This window comes from Asterias rubens, chromosome 10, assembly GCF_902459465.1.
Source record: "Asterias rubens chromosome 10, eAstRub1.3, whole genome shotgun sequence".
NCBI lineage: Eukaryota > Metazoa > Echinodermata > Asteroidea > Forcipulatida > Asteriidae > Asterias > Asterias rubens.
The window spans coordinates 7679352-7698844 of NC_047071.1; the positions used below are offsets into that span (position 1 = coordinate 7679352).

At 38.5% G+C, this 19493-nt stretch overlaps 2 protein-coding genes across 5 annotated transcripts; both read right to left on the minus strand.

Moving 5' to 3' along the window:
- Positions 1-4118: 4118 nt before the first annotated feature.
- Positions 4119-18611, minus strand: LOC117295864 (spindle and kinetochore-associated protein 1-like). 4 transcript variants are annotated; one of them, XM_033778647.1, is made up of 8 exons: positions 18366-18611; positions 13906-14057; positions 11958-12090; positions 10585-10724; positions 8625-8743; positions 6856-7026; positions 5635-5804; positions 4119-4859 (listed from the first exon to the last, which is right to left on the minus strand). In XM_033778647.1, exons 3-8 carry the CDS (start codon positions 12043-12045, stop codon positions 4708-4710), a joined length of 840 nt encoding a protein of 279 aa, XP_033634538.1. In that variant the 5' UTR covers positions 12046-12090; positions 13906-14057; positions 18366-18611; the 3' UTR covers positions 4119-4707. The 4 variants fall into 4 exon arrangements, with proteins under 4 accessions (XP_033634538.1, XP_033634537.1, XP_033634535.1 ...); XM_033778646.1 differs by lacking the exon at positions 18366-18611 and adding an exon at positions 14482-14634; XM_033778644.1 differs by lacking the exon at positions 13906-14057.
- Positions 16924-18451, minus strand: LOC117295612 (1-phosphatidylinositol phosphodiesterase-like). The gene is made up of 3 exons (XM_033778317.1): positions 18366-18451; positions 17084-17818; positions 16924-16936 (listed from the first exon to the last, which is right to left on the minus strand). The coding sequence occupies exons 1-3, from the start codon at positions 18449-18451 to the stop codon at positions 16924-16926; spliced, it is 834 nt and encodes a 277-aa protein (XP_033634208.1).
- Positions 18612-19493: the final 882 nt, after the last annotated feature.

Genomic DNA, 19493 nt, shown 5'->3' on the forward strand with positions numbered 1-19493 from the left:
CGAACAAAAATGACTATGTTTTCTCTTTATGCCTCGTTGGGTTTGGTTATGGTTTGTGTTAAATGTGACTTGTTTTGTTCCAATAAGTGATATGGCAGTATTCACCCCAGCATTGCCGACCAGAATATATAAAGAAGGAAAACAGAACTTCAGATTTTTCTTCCACTCTTCCATTTTCTAGGGTCAGTAACTGCAGCATTTTTCATCATCTTTTACATCATTGCTCGAAGGCAAAGACCAATGATTTCTATCCTAATCTTTGCCGTGGTTTAATCTTCAAGATACTTTAATCTTCAAGACGTGTGCTTATAATAAGCCTAGTCCTTCATGCGTATGCAAAATGAAATGAAATCCACTTATAGGGTGTTAAAGCTCAGACCTTTCGCCGTGATGAAGTCACTGCAGGCCCTGTCGGCACGGCTAAATCACGGTGCACGGACAGGACCTCGGAGCTAGCTTCGTACAGAACGTCTTGCTTGGGGTAATAGCGGTGGTAGAGTCAGTCCGATGGTTTACGGGTTAAACCTGTGACGAAATTGCTCACAGCTTGAGGTCTCTGGCACCATATAGCAATTTTGGAAATCACGGCGTTTGAGAAAGTATCGACTATGGCTTGAGGTCCAGGATTATTGCTGGTTTGATTATGCGTTAAAATGAAGCAATGATTCTGTCCTTATCTTGGGTCAACTGTCGCAACTGTTTGGATTTTTAAATAAGATACTTTGTTTATTCAGCGGAGGTAAGGGTAAGGGTGGGACCGGGCAACAATGGAACCGTAAACCAACAAAACAAACGTCCAAGGGGGATCTTCTTCCATTATGTTTGTTTCATAGCTTTAAATATGCTGTTTATGTAGAGAGTGGAAAGTGAAAGTGGTGGAATGGGAATCAAATCAGGGTCCAACTTAAATTTAAAAAAATACTACCGTCTAAATTAATAAATAGAGATGCACACACAAAGTAGTTTTTTCTGTTTCTAAAAAATATTAATATAAATGGCCATATATTTATTACCAATATTTTCACATTGTTTGTCTGAAATCTTATTTTCCTCTTTTTCTTATCTGAAATCCAAGAAAATGTCTTAATGTTATTATATTTATTTTGACACAATCAATGACGTGACATTGAATCTCATTAATTGGGTCACCGTTGTAAATAATAATTGGATGATCACATTGGTATATATATAAAAACAAATCGTTCAGCTTAATAAACGTTATTTCCACCAACCTAAGGGGCCCAGGATGCAATGATGAGGCTCGATTAAGGGTTCTAAACAAATATATTATATTCTACTTTTTTCCCCTTGCAATTTGAAATAATCTGACACGACACAATGTGTTGTAAGTGAAATTTAAGTATTGCCCAATTCCAAAAGGGCAACATTCTACATCCCAGAGTTCGAAGGCTTTCAAAGCCTCAAGTTGTTCTGATTCAACTATGCCTCCAAATGGACTTCGATTGCACAACAGAGCATCTAGAATGCAAAATTTGTCGGGCCCTTAAGCTGGCCCGGACCCCACGCCGTAAGGGTTTCGCGCTACGCACTCGCATGCTCCATCTTTAATCTTTGTTCCATTGTGCCCATCCCCCCCCCCCCTAGAAAAACGTGTGCCCCCCCCCCCCCCACCCTAAAAAAAAAAAAAAAAAAAAAAAAAAAAAACTAACTACGCCGCTGGCAAGGTGAAGGTTCGCAAAAAAACACAAAAAAGGTTCGATTTATCTAATTCAGAATTCAATCAAAGGTAACGGTTTTCTTTGTTTTGTTATGTCTACATTCCATTTCACTCTGGGTTTCTTGTTTTCATTGTCAGCGTTCTTCCTTCTTCCATGCCGTGTATTTTCACAAAATCTAATCAAATCAGGAACAGTTAAAGTAGAAAAGGGGCTTCTTAGATGGGTAGGCTATTTTTTTCGTTCACTTGCAAACAACGACTTTTTCGCGTCACAACTTTAACTAAGGAGTTTAGGTCTATGAGCTGTTCAATCAATCAATCAGTCAGTCAATCAACCAATCAATTTTTTTTTTTTAGAAGGCGCCAAAATCAAAAGTTTGCTCTAAGGCGCTGATGTATGGGCACAAACAAGAGAAACGTTATTGATGATACACCTCCTGACACAGGTGAGCTTTCACTATAAAGATGGCTTAAACTCAGTTCACATTGTATTGTCGTTCATTCTTTGAATTGTTATCCTTGTACAATAACTATATTTGATTCAGTCAAATTATTGATCAAGGTCTGGATGAAATTGACTGACCGAAACAACTATTTGAATCATACCAAATAAATGTTGCTTTGAGGGAAAGTTTATTTTCAAACTAAATGGAATGGGCCGGAGGTGAAATAAAATTGGCCAGGAATATTGAGATAAAATTGACTCCCATAAATGGCCGACCGTGATAGTTCGCGACGTAAAAAGGAAAACCGTGCAATTTTGAGTGATACTTGTGTGGATCATTAAATTCTACTTTACAACATCTTTCTAAGCATACGAATTTCATAACAAACTGTTTCAAACGCTTTTTATAGACCAACTCGTCCGATCCAAGGAAACGTGTTCCTTTAAAAGAAAAAATTATACACTTTGGGTTTTAATTATACACGTTTGATTGGTTTATTTTATTATATAAAAGTCAAAAATTATATACAATAAATCTAAGCTGTGAAAATTTCATTTCAAATGGAAGAAGCGTTTTTGAGATATCGCCGAAAATCTTGGACAAAGAATATTCCGTAATTGTAATACACAACATCCAGAAGCGTTTCTACAGAAGCGTTTCTACAGAAGCGTTTCTACAGAAGCGTTTCTACAGAAGCGTTTCTACAGAAGCGTTTCTACAGAAGCGCTTCTACAGAAGCGTTTCTACAGAAGCGTTTCTACAGAAGCGTTTCTACAGAAGCGTTTCTACAGAAGCGTTTCTACAGAAGCGTTTCTACAGAAGCGTTTCTACAGAAGCGTTTCTACAGAAACGTTTCTACAGAAGCGTTTCTACAGAAGCGTTTCTACAGAAGCGTTTCTACAGAAGCGTTTCTACAGAAGCGTTTCTACAGAAGCGTTTCTACAGAAGCGTTTCTACAGAAGCGTTTCTACAGAAGCGTTTCTACAGAAACGTTTCTACAGAAGCGTTTCCACAGAAGCGTTTCTACAGAATCTCAGATTGAAATGCTTTTGAATCCTTCTCTCTAAAACCACAATCCTTTGAAGGGAATTTTTTCTCAAAGTGTTACCAACAGCTGCATTGCTTTTTACCAAGTATTAATTTGTATTGTTAGTTTCTGGTGTAATTACAAAAGGTACACCCTCCCTTTTAACAACTTTACTGGCTTACATTCTGTCAAAGAACTATGTTCAAAGTTATATGGAAGCTATGAATGACAAGGCACCAACTTATCTCTAGGATTTTCTCTCATCCTTTGGCGTTTGGGCTTTTTAGTATCCGCTCTCAAACTCTGGAACTCTTTACTATTAACATCTCAGCAACAGAACATTTTCAAAAGCATGCATAAAGGGAAGGTACACGTTTGGTAATTTACTCAAAACGAGTATTAACTTAAAAACTGATTGGTAACGAACATTGTTGGAAGCGACTCCCTCTGAAGTAACGTAGTTTTTGAGAATAAAAGACTAGGTAGAAGTCTTTTGTTCTCAATTCGATGACCAATTGAGCCCAAATTTTCACATGTTTGTTATTTTATGCTTAGGATGGGATACACCAAGTGAGAACACTGGTCTTTGACAATTACCAAACGTGTACCTTCCCTTTCACACATGCTTGTTGGGCATTGCTTTTAAAATTTGACTCTTAAAGGCAGTGGACACTATTGGTAATTACTCAAAATAATTATTAACATAACACCTTTCTTGATTACGAGCAATTAAATGGGGAGAGGTTGATAGAATAACACATTGTCAGAAACAGCTACATACATAGTGACGTAGTTTTTGAGAAAGAAGTAATTTTCCACAAATTTTATTTTGAGACCTCAGATTTAGAAATTGAGGTCTCAAAATCATGCATCTGAAAGTACAGAACTTCGTGTGACCATGGGGTGACAAGTTTTTTTTTCTTCTTTCATTAATATCTCGCATTTTCGACGACCGATCGAGCTCAAATTTTCACAGGTTTGTCACTTAATGCATTTGTTGAGATACACCAAGTGAGAAGAATAGTGTCCAGGGTCTTTAATGATGTGTCTATTCGTCCACATCTCTCTTTAAAGGTGCTAAAAACCTTTGGTAATTGTTAAAGACCAACATATGCATAAAATACCAAATCTGTGCAAAGCTTGGCTCAATTGGTCATGAAGTTGCAAGAAAATGTTGAAAGTATAAACAACATTGTCGTACAATTTTGTGTTCTACCAGATGGCTAATAAAAGGGTTCAGCCCTGAAGTCTTTCTCAAAAACTATGTTACTTCAGAGGGAGCAGTTTCTCAAAATATTTTATACTATCAACAGCTCTCCATAAGTTTTTATGCTAACAATTATTTTGAGTAATTATCATAATACAATATGGATAGATGGCGATTTACAAATTTGAAACTTTCATAATTCTATTTTGATAAGGGAAGTGGTAGTAATCTACTACTACCATTTTAACATTATATTAAATGAAACATTACTTGGCATTGAACTTCTCAAACATTACCAGATTTTACTTTTTACACATTCACAAAGAGGGACAAATTTAAGTCCACCTCATCAGGGAACAAGTGCATATCGTGTCAGACCTGTGCTGCGGATTTCTCTGAGCCTTCCACAGTGTCTTAGGATTGTGAAGATTGAGCGAGATGTTGTCAAGAATCGACCGTTGCTACTTCCCTTAAAATCATCATCAGTGAAGAAAAACAGGCCTGTAAAAAGGTAACAACAGAAAATGTCAATATTTAGACATGAAACAGTTCACAATAACCGTCTCAATGCGCTTTACATTAGTGCCCTGGTCACTGTGCAAATAGTATTCCGTTAATCTTTCTCAGCACCCTGAAAATATTGTACAATCTGGGCAACTGTAGCGCTCCAAAGGCTTTTCCATACACAATATCAACCTCTACCCTCCAGGTACCCATTTATACCCCTGGGTGAAGAGAAGCAATTATAGTAAAGTATCTTGCTCAAGGATACAAGCGTCACAACCGGAATTCAAACCCACACTCTGATGAATAACCATCAGAACTTGATTTTGATGCCACCCAAAATCATTCCTCTGTGGAAAATTCCATCATATCTTCCTAATATAAATAGTCATGACAAACAAGTAACTGTGATAATTTCAGAAAACAAGTTGTCATACTTTAACAAACACCAAAACAAGATATTTTGTGTCCTTTGTTAAAAGCGGACTATGATATTATGTCAAATAAAAACATAAACTATCATGATATGTGCAAATTTTTGACACAAATATTTATCAGGAGTGGCTTCTAGTTTATAAAGTAAGTCTTGATGCATGACCTTATTTCAACTTCAGAGAGTAGTTCATGTATGATAGCCCCCTCTTGTGGGGAAAATTCTGACAAATAAAAAAGAGGTCTATTCACCATGACTTAAAGTAGCTTGAACATAAAAGTAAGCACATCTCAATGATTAAAAACTATCTCACTCATCAGACATACATAGACTTCATACCTTTAGTATCTTTGTTTTCTTGCTCTTTAAGTTGCCTCACTTTCTTCATGGCTGTTTTGCCGAGAGTCTTTTGTGGTTTTTGTAGGAGTGAGTAGCGTGTACTGACCGTTGTATTGATGAGGTCTACAGCAGCATTGATGGACTCATAGGTCAATCTACCCTTCATGTACCTGAAGATATAAACATGTAAGGGTTTGGTTGTACTTCAAGTCTTGAACAAATGTTACAAACACTTTAAAGGGACACGTTGCTTTGGATCAAGCAAGTTGGTCTATGAAAAAGCATCTGTAAAAGTTTGTTATCAAATGCCTAGAATATAATGATCCACACAAATATGCCTCGAAATTGCATTGTTTTCCTTATACAGTTATACCTCGTGAACTAACACGGCATGCCATTTTGTTGAGTCAAGTTTTTGACTTCATAAAATGGCTGACCGTGTTAGTTTGCAAGGTTAAAGGAAAACCACACAATTTCGAGGCATATTTGTGTGGATCTTTATATTCTACTTTTAAAACATCTTTCTAACCATTATAGATGCATTTCATAACAAATGGTTTCAAACACTGTTCATAGACCAATTCGCCTGATCCAAGGCAATGTGTCCCTTTAATGATAACAAATTAGCTACACATATTTTTACTTGTAGTTAATTTGTTGATTTGTTCTTACAAATTACTAATTCATTATCATAAAATTTCAGGTTTGTAAACACAAATTCAAAATCTTTTGTTATGATTATTGCACTCATTCATCATAACAGATTACTAAATCATTTTTCAGTTTTCCAAATTTTGTATTAAAACTCAATTTAGCTTTGCCTTTTTGATGGTTACCGACCCACCCCATTAACAAATATATAACATCATTGCTGGTTGCGATGATTTAAGCCATGGAATATGCGGATTAATTATGTTTTTGAATTAAAAGTGTGGTAAATCAATACACAAACTTGGGCTTGATTGAAAGTTTTGGGGTGCTATTCCAAGCATAATGCTGCCATTGCTGCACTCAATTTCATAGAGCTGCTTGGAAAGCACTAAAAGTAGCTAAGCACAACAAAATTATGCTACCCAGAACTAGGTTACCAGCCAAACTACTATGTCACATGTACATTTTTCGACTGGTATCCTGCTCATTTCTGCTTAGCAGACAATTGTTGACCATTATTTGCTGCTGATGCAGCTCTATGAAGTTTAGTTCCATTTTATTGTGGCTTACTTGGGAACAGCATCAAATTCATCCACTGTCATAAACTCCATCGAGGGCAGACATATCTTCTTATTCTTGCCGCCCTGATGTCCCTTGTCATCTTTCTTGGTGCCCATCTGATGCCCTGAGCTACCTGAACCTGGTCTCTGGTTATCTTCTACTGATTTCAAAGGTGGGCGGCTGTGAGAATAACAAACACACAATGAATGTGCATGGCTTTTTAACCATGGGGAAAAAATGGAACTGTGTAACTTGTAAGAAGGCTTTCAATGTACATGTATATGAAACTCTAAAGAATGTATTGTTTTAATTTATCTGGAAGGGATTTTTTTTCCGGTTCTACCTTCAAATGGTTTAATATCACTTCCACACTATTACAACAACAAACTAAATCAGAAATAATATTCTCTTCTGACTATTTTCAGGACTTTGTATTTTAAGATTAGCTACTGTTATTACTAAAATGAAACATGGAAAGTTACAAAATCCAACAGAAAATATGGTTTCTGCCTTTTGAGTAACCCTGGAATTTGATTTAATTTCATTTATTCTGGTTCTGAAGCCAAGGACTTTCTGAAACGCATAATTTTTCACTGTACTAGCCAGAACTAAACGGAGAGAAGACAAGAAAAGGGAGTTTCGGTTTTAGATGTGGAAGGAAAACCCTAGAGAAATATTCCAGGGAAAACCCACGCAGTCAAGTCAGAACTGAAAATCCAATCCACAAAATGACCCGGCGGGATTCGAACCGGGGTCCTAGAGGTGGAAGGCCAGGAAAGATACCCTTACGCCAAACTGACCACCATTGACCAAGACACAGAGTCTATGTATCAGTGAGAGGGAAGTCAGCCCTGATACTTCACGACGGCAACGACGGCAATTGCCGTCGTTGCCCCTACCGATTGCCGCAATGCCCTTCAAAAACCGTGATTGCCGTGCCCTTTTCTCATCATTGCCGCCGTGCCCTTCCTCCCGAAAACAAATTATATTCAACGTTGTCAAAGTTCGAAAATAAGCCAAAAAGTCCCGATGTCTGTGTAAATTTCACGCAACGAAATAGACCCCAATTTCACGCACGTAAGGCACAACAGCAGATTTCAGGCCTGTTAGTCGTTGTTCTTTGCGTGCGACAAAAAAATACTTGAAACATCGAACGCTAGAGGGCGTTTCGGAACAAAGCGATAGCGTGAGATTAAACGCCCTCTAGTGGTAAAATTACGCGAACCAACGCTAAACGCCTTGAGACAAAGACTCGACGTGTCTGTGCATGCTGGGATAGTGGTTTTCCCCATGCTTGGTACATGTGATGTACCATCATGTACAGCATAGTCGTCGCGCACCGCATGGATTTATTCTGTCAACATCGTGTCAAAATGGAGCAGTTACGTGGGAATTTTAGCGTCTCTACGAAAAACTACACAACGTGCATGACCAATAGTAGGATTACGTATGAACAAAAATTATTTATTGTGTATTGTAAGTAGTTGTTCTTTATTTTGTTGAATTAGATGAATGCTTTCTTTTTTCATTGGGTAACAGTTAGAAAATGGAAAAATTGGAAGAACTATTTTTGATTTTTTACAGGCAACTCGGAGGTTTTTTTTCAAACTGCCGTCGTGCCCTTCGCAACTTTTTATGATTGCCGTGATGCCCTTCCAAATTTTTGAAAATTGCCTTGGTGCCCTAAATTTTTACAAAAAGTCAAGGCAAAACTGCCGTGCCCCTAATAAAAGCCGAAGTATCAGGGCTGGGAAGTATTCATTGGTTCATTACAATACCTGTTGCTTGTAGTGTTGCTGTTGGATGTTCTATTCTCTCTTCCAGGTAACCTGTCTGGTATATGAGTCTCAATATGCTGAACATGACGACACATCTCTTCAATATGCGCTTTAAGAGTCTGAAACAAAAGACAACACATCAATATTGATCAATCTAGATTCCTTAGATTTCTTTGGTTGGATATCATTTTGGAACAGGGGTGTTTCTTGTATACATGTACATTTATAATACATGTAACATGTACTTGAAAGTGTACAATTTTCTTGGAATGCAACAGTCTAAAACCAGTGATTTCCAGGTATAGATTATAAGATGGCGTGTCATGGCCTAGCATTTAAAGCACTAGATTCAAACTCTGATCAGCAGAGGGTTCAAGACCAAGTCGTAACACCTGTGTCCTTGAGCAAGACACTTAACCATTGCTTCGTCCTTCGGATGGCACGTAAAGCCATTGGTCCTGTATGTTGTGTACCGCACAAAAAAGAACCCAGTGCACTTTTTAAAGAAAAGGGGTTCGCCCAGGTGTTCCTGGTTTGATTGCGGCATATTGCTCCACAGCACCTTGTTATACAATAAAGGAGGAGTAGGTCTCATAATATAAACAAAAATTAAGTTGTCTTATTAAATTAGTAAGACAACTTAATTTTTGTTCATGCAGAACTGTTCCATTTGTTTTCTATCTTATTCTTGCAACTATTCTGGTAAGTTATCAATTCCTAAATACATTTGTCACTCTCTAAACTAAAAATTGTGATGTGCAGGCAAAGTGCTGTGTACAAACCAGTGCATATTGAATGAGATTCATCGCTTTATGAAAACACTTAAAGGCAGTGGACACTATTGGTAATTGTCAAAGCCCAGCCTTCACAGTTGGTGTATCTCAACATATGCATGAAATAACAAACCTGTGAAAATTTGAGCTCAATCAGTCAGTGAAGTTGCGAGATAATAATGAAAGAAAAAACACCCTTGTCACACGAAGTTGTGTGCGTTGACATGGTTGATTTCGAGACCTCAAGTTCTAAATCTGAGGTCTCGAAATCAAATTCGTTGAAAATTACTTCTTTCTCTAAAACTATGGCACAAGTTTCTCACAATGTTTTATACTACCATCATTATCAACCTCTCCCCATTACTTGTTACCAAGTAAGGTTTTATGCCAATAATTATTTTTAGTAATTCCCAATAGTGTCCACTGCCTTTAACTTAAATAGGTCATCAGGTACAGTTATTTCATTTCAATGGATAAGATGGCAAATCTTGATTTGTCACTTTGCGAAAACGCAAAAATGGCAAATTAAGCACATGTTGATCATGCTAATTGGTAGAATTACCAAACCATTATCCATGTGTTACTTGTAGGTCTTGAAATTAGTTTAGGGTTGATGAAAGAAAAATTGACAAGAGTAGGACTCAAACCGAGCTATCTAGCCAGGGCCGTCTCCCTACTTTGTCAACATATTGTATTGAAATTGGCTGAAAATATTAACATCAATTGAATTGCAAAGTTAATGGCACATTGTGAAACAGTTCCTTCCCTGTGAAACCTGATTCCCTTTCCTTTTAAAGGAACACGTTGCCTTGGAACGGTCGAGTTGGCCTTTAAAAAGCGTTCGTAAACATTTGTTATAAAATGCATATGGGTAGAAAGATGCTGTAAAAGTGAAATACAATGATCCCCACTAACATGCCTCGAAATTGCAGTTTTCCTTTTACCTCGTCGGCTAACACGGTTGGCCATATTTATGGTCGACCGTGTTAGTTCGCAAAGTAAAAGGAAAATCATGCAAATTCAAGGAAAACTTTTGGGGATCATTGTATTTTACTTGTAATACATGTACATCTTTCCAACCATATATGCATTTTATAACAAATGGTTACAAACACTTTTTATAGACCAACTCGTCCGATCCAAGGCAACGTGTTCCTTGAACATCACCTATTGGTATTTATTGTTACCTTTGTTCTCTGAAACTGATCTTTCTCATACTGAATCAGTTCTCTCATTTGCCCAACGACTGACTCTAGCACGCACAACTCTCTGTTGATTCCTGAAAGTTGCTGTCTGCAGGAGTCATCCAGACCACCTGGAACTAACACTGCAAAATTAAAAATACATGAAATAAATTATGGTAAAATAATGGTTAAAAGCTCTGGTACACAATCAAGTCATCTGTGCTTGATGTGCTAATTCAAAATCACAAAAAAAAATTCAGACATACCAGGCCTGGACATACATTGGGTCTTGAAAAAGTGAACAACATTGTATCCTTCACATTTTAAACCTTAAAGGAACACGTTGCCTTGGATCGGCCGAGTTGGTCTTTGAATAGCGTTTGTAACCGTTTTTTATAAAATGCATATGGGTAGAAAGATGTTGTAAAAGTAGAATACAATGATCCACACAAACATGCCTCGAAATTGCACGGTTTTCTTTTTACCTCGTCGACTAACACGGTCGGCCATTTATGGGAGTCAAAATTTTGACTCCCATAAATGGCCGACCGTGTTAGTTTGCACAGTAACAGGAAAACCACGCAATTTCAAGGCAAACTTGTGTGGATCATTGTATTCTACTTTTAAAACATCTTTCCAACCAATGCAATTTATAAAAAAAAACGGTTACAAACGCTTTTTATTGACCAACTCGTCCGATCCAAGGCAACGTGTTCCTTTAAGGCAACCCCAACCATGCCAACTTTATCCTGGTGCTTCAAAGGTCAAATATTTACTTCACTGAAGACTATCCCAGCTCTGGCAACTGACCACCAGTCCCCATCCCCTCATACATTGTACATGTAGGTATGTGGAAGGGTCTATTCAGGAATAAAAAGGAAATTGACACCCCCTCCCCCGCCCCCCCCTCCAAGTCATAACACTTGAAAGACATTCAAGAAACGGTTTAATAATTAGTCATGGTTTTATTTATTCACCATTCGACTCAGACCTTGCTCTATGGTTACAACAACGTAAGTCCCCAAAAACTTATGGGAAAGACTTGTACAGTGCATTAAATTTTGTTTACCAGTACAAGTTGTACTGGTAAACAAAATTTAATGTGTCGGACTACAGTATCATTGTTTTCATTTGAGTTTGATCACGTGGGTTTCAATGGGAGCAAAATAACAATTTATTGGTAATCAGTAGGCCTAAATCAGGACACAATTGTACCATGGATGCCCTAAAATAAATACTTGGCACCAGCTGTCTGCTGCCATCTAGTGTTCCAAGGGTTCCAGATGTGACACCCTAATGTACAATTTGAGACATAGTCCCAATAGGTTATGTACCAGCAGGAAGTACATGTTGTACATTGTGTCTGAATATTTTACCTTCTGATGATAAATCCATACATCTTGTCAGTCCAGCAATCTTGGCTTCAAATATCTGCTTGAGTTCATCTAATGTTGTGGCTTCCATTCTAATACAAGTATATGTCCTTGAACTTACAGACTAAATGCCTTGCTGGAATTAGAGGAGAAAACAAACAACAGTGTAAGTCACAACATGATCTTCAAACCATTTATAAACAGTTTTTGTTCTTCATCCTATTCTCATGTTTCCTCTGTGCTGACTGTACATCGTAGGCTTGGTCTTGGCCCATACGATAGCAGTAGGCAAATAGAAATAAGGGAACAATTTTCCTCATCATGTAGTAGGTACACATGTAGTACTACCTCCATGTCGTAGAGTGAGGCCCCTAAACCGTACTATACATGAACGGCTGAATGAAATGAGCTTCATGTCGACTGTACTACAGATCCATGTCGTTGTGCTCTACCATGGAGGTAGTACTGGCTCTACTGTACTAGACAGATTTGAGTGATGGTTCAATCCACCGAGTGAGGATACGGAGTGGATTGGACAACCCAAATGTGTCAACCTAAAGATAAGGTTTATCACGATTCAGAACCGCAATGCGTTATGGGTAAGCAGATGGGGCAGTTTACTATGCGATGTATTTTGTCAAGCACGACTCGCACACGCAAGACGCATTCCACCTATTGAACCAATTCACCTGACGTCATCACTAGAGTATCTTGGATGCGCCATACTGGTGGGCAATGTCACTCTATGCGTTATTTAGTGAAGTGCACATTTTAGGCGAAGCGGCGTTTACAGATAAACCTTTTTGACCACCAACATCATGGTGAGCGCGGCACAGTCACCATGTGACGTGCTTGCAAGGGGGTCAATATCTATGTGTCCGGGTTCAATCAACAGCACCCTCTCTGGATACTTTGTGTATATTCGCGATAAATCTTAAATGTAATGGAATATATTGTAAATGCTATTGCTTGTCTAGACTTTAAGAAAATTCATTGCAAGATAACAGAGGGCGGGCGTCATGTGAAGACCTCAGAGCCGTGTGCACAGTTGAACTTTTTCGAAGGTAGGCCTACATTGTACATGTACTTACATAACACCCGCCCTCTATTGCTCAATTCATCTTACCCGCATCATGGACTGGTCCAACAAACACAGTTTTAAAGCCAAGATGGTGTCCGACCGCTTTTTGTGTAAGTTAAGTTTTTTTCTGGTTAAAAATTCACACTGTCATGACTGTTCATGAAGTTTTTCCATTGCATTTATTTCAGTTTAAATAAAGCACGCCTAACTACATGTAACCTAGCCAGTTCATTTGGTTCCTTGGTATATTTGCTGTTTTTAAGGTATTTGAAACCTGTTGTTGGCATGTTGTCGGCGCTCAGGACTTGCTGTCTGCGTTTTTAGTAGTTAGGACCGCTGTATTCCTAGAACTATTTCGGTTCCGTCCGGCAGCCAGTCGAAACCAGAGACCAGACAACTCGTCCGTTGGACAACTCGACGGTTCAGACTACTCGACGGTTCGGACAACTCGACGGATGATTTATTCAACCGTCCGACAACTCGACTTAGGGTCAAGACAAGTCGACGGATGGCCGTGAGGGGGGGCTCAGCGTGGGAGGGGTGCGGCGTGGGGGTGGAGGGATGTACTGACTAGTGACTTGACAAAGATGCACGAGCGTTCCCCGGGGGTGGGGTATATTATGGTGGGATAAGGATAATAAGGATAATAGGATAATACATGTATGTTTAATATCCGGGCTAACAGATTTAATTTATACTTTTTTTCTTTTTTTTTACCATGACCCCCCCATTTTCATTATTTTTGTACCATACATGATCCAGTTGTTATTGTTGTTGGTAATAAAGTAAATAAAAATGTAAATCTTCTAACTAAGACTAAATAGAGCTGGTTTATGTTTTAATTATTTAATGTTTAATTTTTTTTTTTACCTGTGGTTTTGTATAAATTGAAGACAACTTCTAGCTGGCTATACACTAGACTAGAGATCAGCCATAGTCTGCTTTTTTACAAAGTCTTGAGATAGTCACGAACAACATATGTTTGTGCAAGTAAGTATGGCTTCACTGGGACACCACACTTTCTGTTGATATAAATAATTAATAATGATAAATTATAGAATCGCAGGAATTATGCAGGAAAGTTCGTATAAACATGACAGTAACGGAGGTCGGCCACTCAACCGTCGACTTGTCTTGGCCATCCGTCGAGTTGTCTCATTCATCAAACAAAGTAGAGTTGCCTGAACCGTCGAGTTGTCCGAACAGACGAGTTGTCCGACGGACGAGTTGTCTGACATTCGTAGTGTAGTATAGTTAGGACCTATGTAGCCCCACTTGTCACTGTGTGGCCAAGGATAGCTAAAATCCCAAGGATAGCTGAATCCTTATTATTATATTATTAAGGATTCAGCTATCCTTTCCTTGGCCACACGGGGCTAGGACCGCTGCTGTAGTGTTGACATTAAATATATTCAATTATTTATTCCAATATCTAGGCATTCTTACCTGAATATTCACTAACTTAAACTAGTTAGCTTGAGCGGGTAACATTCGTAAAACACTCAGACTCTTTTCATCACAGTTTTTCACACTCACACACACCGACACAGTGTGATTTACAGACAGCGGTTCAAAATTCACCGCCGGGCGCTCTTTGACCTCTCGTAAACCGACATGGATAAATGTCCTCAACAGAGGGCGCTGTATACAACCAGCAGTGCGCCGAAGTTGTGAAGTCGCAATAATTTATTTGGGGTGGGCCTTTAGAGCTATATATTTATTTCAGAGCAAGTTAGCGCTCTAGTCAATATTGACTAGCTGTATGGGTGGGCCGTACCTTACTGGTTTATGAATGATGAATACTCACGTTTCACTACACTATGATCTGGATCATTATTTTCTAAAATCACATAATAAACTCACATACAATGACAAATTGTTTAAAAAGTAAGGGGGCATTATTAATAACTATTGTCCTTACCCGCTCCCTGCAAGCTCAGTTTGGTAAAAATAAATTGGGTCCAAAGCCAGTCATGCCACTATAGGGCCTACTTATTGTTTTGAGGGAGGGTAAATTACTCTCCCTCACAATATTATAACACCCCTATACAAAGTGCCGGAGTTCTTCCCCCAAACGTAAAAAAAGTCCGAGCATCAATCTTGACAAGCGTCCCCTACTTCTCTCAGCGAAATCATGTACCATTTTTTTTTAGGGCCTTAAAACATGGTAGAGCAACAATCTCATCTCACAATTAATTATTTGCCACAATTTGTACACCGTTTTAATTAGGCTCTAAATATCTGGCTAATACAGAATTTACAGACACTGGACACTATTGGTATTATTGTCATAGACAGGTCTTCTCACTTGGTGTATCTAAACATAAAACGCATAAAATAACAAACCTGTGAAAATGTGAGCTCTTTGGTCGCCGAAGTTGCGAGATAATAATGTAGGAAATAACTCCCTTGTGATTTTAAAAGTTATGGTTGATTTCGATCGAGACCCCAAAATTCTTCATCTGAGGTCTCGAAATCAAATTCGTTGGAAATTACTTCTTTCTCGAAAACTACGTCACTTCAGAGGGAGCCGTTTCTCACAATGTTTTATACCATCAACCTCTCCCCATTACTCGTCACCACGTCACCAAGTAAGGTTTTATGCCAATAATTATTTTGAGTAATTACCAATAGTGTCCACTGCCTTTAATATTTTGGTATAATAAGGCTGACGCTCTGTTTTTTCTCCCCGGGTGCCTGCACTTTATAAACAAATTATATTTCACTCTCCGTTTCGGGCAAGAGCTAAAGGACGAGATCATGCTTAAGTTTTCAGCAGTTTTTAATTTCATTTCAAATGACATGATTTAAAATGTTCATTACTTCCAAATACTTATAATAGGAATGCATAATCTGGTGACGTCATTAACATTTATACAACGTGATATTATTTGCATCAAAGTTAATATTATGATTTTGTACCCATCCGCCGTCACCTGAAAATTAGGCGCTTGGGTATTTCATGATCTAAACATCAAGCTTACCGTAAAACTAAACAACGTTGAAATCAAGTCAAAATAAGTTTAAACATTGCAAATAATTATTATGGCACTTACATGAAGAAAAGTTCAGTGATTTCTAACCTCTCACACAATAAATAACATGAAGACACACACCACTACTATATAGGATTACTACAGTCTCTTATCGTTGATTGTGTACGAAACAAAAACTTGTAGGCCTAAATGTGCACGTCATCGTCACGGCAAGACTGTCTGAATTGAAGTGTATATAAGACACGAATTAGAATAATTAAAAGAAAACAAACCCAGTTTGATTTAATAAAACTATTCAGTTGTCTTGTGTTTGTGTCGTGTTTCTATTATTATTATTTTTGATTGTGTCTCATTTAAACGAAAACGTATTAAATTTGACATTATTTGTTTGCGATAATTCCCGGGAAATCTATTTTCCAAATATGGATGACGAGTTTGCAAAGTAAAAAGAGCAACTATGCTCAATATTTCTGCTAAAGTTGTCCACGCGGCTGCCCGAACGAAACTAAATAAATTAATCCGAAACAAAGTATATCCAATTAAAGAGACAATATCATAAAAAAAAATAGGGAAGTTTCGGCTGTTTTTTGTTGGGTGTTGGGGTGTTTGCTTGTTTGTTTGTTTATTTGTTTTTTGGGATGTTTTTGGCCCAGCACTTAGGCAATCCGATTACAACCGAGCCACAAGACTCACACTCTGCTGTGCAATGTGGATGGGGTTCTCATTATCATTATGACAAAGTCATCGATCTTAGAATACCAATATACATATGTCTTGAGTTAGGAGACTCACTACATGTACTTGCAACACTTTTTGAATTATTGATCATCTAATGCAGAGGCATTAAACCACCATGGAGGAAGGATGATAGAAAGGTGCGGTTCAAATTATTTCAATGTGTGGATCTGGGGAAAACAACAAATCAAAAACAGATTAATTTTTAGTATTATCCTTCAGTCTCTTTTAAAATTGAGGAATCCGCTTGAAAGTTTGATTTTATTATCTCAAATATTACATTGATTTTAACAAAATCCATGGCAACCAAACCCCACCTTGCCTGCCCATGAAAGAACTTGGCAAGAAGTGAGTTGAGTTGCCTAGATACTGCGCATGGGCAAGCAAGGGCACTCGCTCCACTGCTGTATGTTAGATACAGCGTACTTCTGGATCCCTGCTGAGCCTTTTCCAGATGGCTCCGTACACTGTTCCACTTTGTTGTAATATCTCTTGGCAGAAGACTTGGAATGACCCACCGATCTTCAATATCTAAGTCACCGTACGGTAATCCAAAGGTAGCTGAACCGTAATAGTTCCTGAGTACCACAAGCATACCTCTTGCCTCTCCTACTCGGGGGATACTATCCCCACACCACAATCTTTCTGGTGGATATTTATTTACACAAGTCTGTACAGCCTCTGCAAAAGTTGTAGTGTTATTTTTGGGTAGGTACTCCTCCCTAATACGCATAAAGATGATTTCCGTCGGATGAGCATCCAAGAAAGCTATGGTTGTCTTTAACACGTCATCAAAATTAGCATGTTGGTAAATGACACCATGGTGGATTGGCAGGCTATTGTTGAAATGTCGACAACGTATGTCGACAAAGCGAACTCCAGCATTATACTGGGTGGCTAAGGACCATGACTGACATTGTGCCCAACAACCACCATATAGGCTCATGGACTCATGGGTTCCTGGTAGTGACAGATCTGACGTTTGACGATCATCACTAATTGTCGACATCCACCGTGATGTGTCGACTGGACTATAGCCAACATCTTTATAACTGATTCGACAACAACAAGCCCCCATTTCAAGTACAAGTGTCTGTCAATGGCAACACAATCAGATTGGAAGATGGTTTTGTTGCCAACTAGTACGTAGCCCTACATAAAGTACATGTACTACGTACATCGTGGACTGCAGTACGATGTTGTTCTAAGCCTTGAGCTCCTCCGCTGCACTCAGTGTGGCACGGTGGCATTAATGTCCTGCCACCATGGCTATGCCCCACAGCTGGTGTACCGTGTAAAGTAACGACAGGTAACTACTATTAGGCCCTATGTGACATAGTGCACATTACAACGATATAAAACCATCATACATGACTCGAACGGTCGAACTGACAAAGCTGCAGCGTCCTTGCTCTTTGGTTGTAAAAATGTAGACTACATACAATTTCTAGTTTGATAAAAGTGAGGGTAGAGAGACAGCTATTAATCATGATCACTTCCATCCAAATTCCAACTGGCCGTGTGCGCAGTGGTACCATGGAGCAATAAACTAGTTTATTGCTCCATGGTAGTACACTCTTGACTCAATGTAGTACTTACTTCCGGCATTCTACCTCCATCACTCCATGCTTCCGGTGTGGATGGTCAAAGGTTGCTGGCATAATTAATAGCATGACACGTGCCATGGTTAAGAGATAAAGACACATCCAGGGAATAATTTTGTTTAACCACTATGCAAAGTTCGCAAAGTTCTCCACAGCACAAGAGGATGAACAAGCTGTGGAAATCAACCCTATTTTAATTGACACTGTGTATAGATAATTTCAGACGACAGGAGGTGGGTCTCGCCTCGGAGCTGTGTTTTGGAACAGCGCCACCAGTTGGCCGGACAATGTCATGACTGTTGATAAACAAACCGCATTGATGGGGGTATTGACAGCCATTATGCTAGTATTTCCCATTTGGATAACATTCCGTATGGCGCCACCACTTTTTCACTAGTTTTTACAAAAAAGGATATCTCATAGAGGTAAATTAGATACTATATTATTTCATATCGAATGAAAAAGTGGTGGCGCCATACGGAAACTTTTCCAAACATTTAATCGTGTTTTAACTCTGACAAAAATCAACATTAATTTTTTGGAAGTACTTTCAAGTTTTGAATAATTTAATATCCTTTAATACTTGTATTATACAAGCTGTTGCTATCTTGTTTTGCTTTGCGTCTGTGGCTTAATTTGTGGTAGTTGTCCAACCTTGGTTGACAAAAACTCGTGCTGTGAGGTCTATTATAAAGGTGTCAGTGAGTTCGGGCATGCATTCTGCTGTTATTTAATAAAGGCATTATACATTGAGCAAAATAATAATAGTCACCTGTTGCAAACTGCTCTCACCAACCAAAAGGACCTATATCGTAAATATGTGGGGACAAATATTTAATGGTCTGACGTTTCGACCCTAGTAGAGTCTTCCTACCTCAAAGGGAAAACAACAAAACACACACAACAAGAATACTGGTGGAAAAGAACAGTAAAGTAGAGATAAATAAAAAGTAGGGCAGGGACGGAGCGGAGGCACACTTTTTATCCAGATCCAGAGACTACAAAGCTTTCAAGACAGCGATCAAAGCACACTTAAGCCATTTCCACTAGGTCATTGGTCAGGTCATAAAACTCCGATGCGATGCGGGTATCTGATTTTATCGGAGTATATTATCCAGATCCA